Below are 1,958 nucleotides of genomic sequence, written 5' to 3'. Positions count from 1 at the left end.
GATAATTAATAATTATAATTATTATTATTATTATAGTTATTATTATTATCATTATATTATTTTTTATTGTTAAGGTTTAGAAGGTTTTTAAAAACTATTCTGCTATTCAAGTTTCAATTAACAAAACTTGTTTAAAGACATCACACACGTATGTTTATCGTCATCATCGCTACTATCATTATCATCATCATCATCTTCGTTACTATCATCATCATTATCATCATTGTTACTATCATCATCATCATCATCATCATCATTACTATTATCATTATCACCACCATTTTTTCTTTTTTAATTGCACGAACTCAGTGTTTCTCAGCCGAACAGGTTAATAATAACAATAATAACAATAATAATGATAATAACAATAATAATAATAATAATAATAATAATAATAATAATAATAATAATAATAATAGTAGTAGTAGTAGTAGTAGTAGTAGTAGTAGTAGTAGTAGTAGTAGTAGTAGTAGTAGTAGTAGTAGTAACATCGACCACAGCAATATATATTATAATTTAATAATTATAAAGTATATTATAATTTATAATAAATATTATTTTTATGATATGTCGATATTTATGATGATTCTTACAACGTTGGGTTCAACACGATACGTTCAAGTTTTTATTTTGACGATGTCGTTGTTGCTGTTGTTTTTTTTGTTATTGTTGTTTTTTATTTGGTTTTTTACTATTATTATTATTATTAATTATGTTATTATAATATTGGTTATATTATATTTATATTGCTGTTAATTGAGTTAAGTTCTATCGCATAAGTATGTTATTATTAATTATTTTTTGTTTACAACTGAGTTTCATGTTTTAATTTCAAGTTATCTATATAGATCATAGAATGGAGGAGTTAATAAAAATACATGGATGAATGGACGAACGAATGAATGAATGAATGAACGAACGAAGGAATGAATGGATGGACGAACTAACGAATGAATGAATATACGAATGAATGAATGCATGGATGAACGAATGAATGAATTAATGAGTCAGTGAGTGACAGTCAGTTTTCAATTTTTATGATGATAAGGTTGTTGTCGAGTGGCGCTGAAATAAATTGAAAATTATTACTACAGCCGCAACGAGGTGATGACGTAATAAATGGTGATGACGTGATGAATGGTGATGACCTAATAGTGATTATGCCAATGACGTCACGCAGGCCGCGGTGATGTCATCAGATGATTACGGGAAAGATCTGGCGTCCATCCAGGCTCTCATCAGAAAACAGGATGAAGTGGAGAAGGATATGACTGCCATACTGCAGCAAATCAAAGTTTGTTGTTGTTGTTGTGGTTTTTTGGTTCGTTTGCTCGTTCATTCGTTCGTTCGTCGGTTCGTTTGCTCGTTTGTTTGCTAGTTTGTTCGTTTATTTGTTTATTTATTTGTTTGTTTGTTGTTTGTTTGTTCATACCATAAGGATTATAATAGTTAAAATCCCAAAAATAAATCTTTCTTTCGATCAAAATCCTTCAAAATCTCAGAAATTGGATCAGACTTTCGAGGAGTTATCCAAAAAGTATCCGGACATGCTGGAGGTGTCAAGTGGGAAGCTTGAGAAGGTGAAGGACAGTTGGAAGACCCTGGAGAATCTTACTACTAAGCGGTGGCTTGGATGGATGAATATATGAATGAATGAGTGAATGGATAGATGAATTAGTGAATGGATTAATAGGTGGATGGATTAATGAGAGAGTGAGTGGGTAATAAATAGACGAATGAAGAATGGAATGAATGGGAAATGGTATTTAATTAATTAGTTGCTGATTAAAATCAGACGAATGACCAAACTAAAAATATAACGAATGAATGAATGAATGAACGAACGAATGAATGAATGAATGAACGAATGATGAACGAATAAATGAATGAATGAATGATCGATCGTTGTTTGATTGACAACAGAAAAATGAGATTAGAAGAGATGTACCAACTCCATA

At 30.1% G+C, this 1,958-nt stretch overlaps 1 protein-coding gene across 1 annotated transcript in view; it reads left to right on the top strand.

Annotated features, from left to right (window-relative positions):
- The window catches only part of HELRODRAFT_194928 (hypothetical protein), a gene marked incomplete at its 5' end in the record, with an annotated part of 33,373 nt that overhangs the window by 16,050 nt on the left and 15,365 nt on the right, over positions 1-1,958 (top strand). Inside the window, 3 exons of the mRNA XM_009013225.1 lie at positions 1,156-1,294; positions 1,503-1,624; positions 1,924-1,958. The exon at positions 1,924-1,958 is cut by the window's right edge and continues 26 nt beyond it. Coding sequence (XP_009011473.1) covers positions 1,156-1,294; positions 1,503-1,624; positions 1,924-1,958 — 296 coding nt within the window. The remainder of the gene's footprint in view (positions 1-1,155; positions 1,295-1,502; positions 1,625-1,923) is intronic.

This window comes from Helobdella robusta (genome assembly GCF_000326865.2).
Source record: "Helobdella robusta unplaced genomic scaffold HELROscaffold_113, whole genome shotgun sequence".
NCBI classification, from domain to species: Eukaryota; Metazoa; Annelida; class Clitellata; order Rhynchobdellida; family Glossiphoniidae; genus Helobdella; species Helobdella robusta.
The sequence above is the reverse complement of the archived record's forward strand: the minus strand, read 5'-3'. Positions and strand labels throughout refer to the sequence as shown.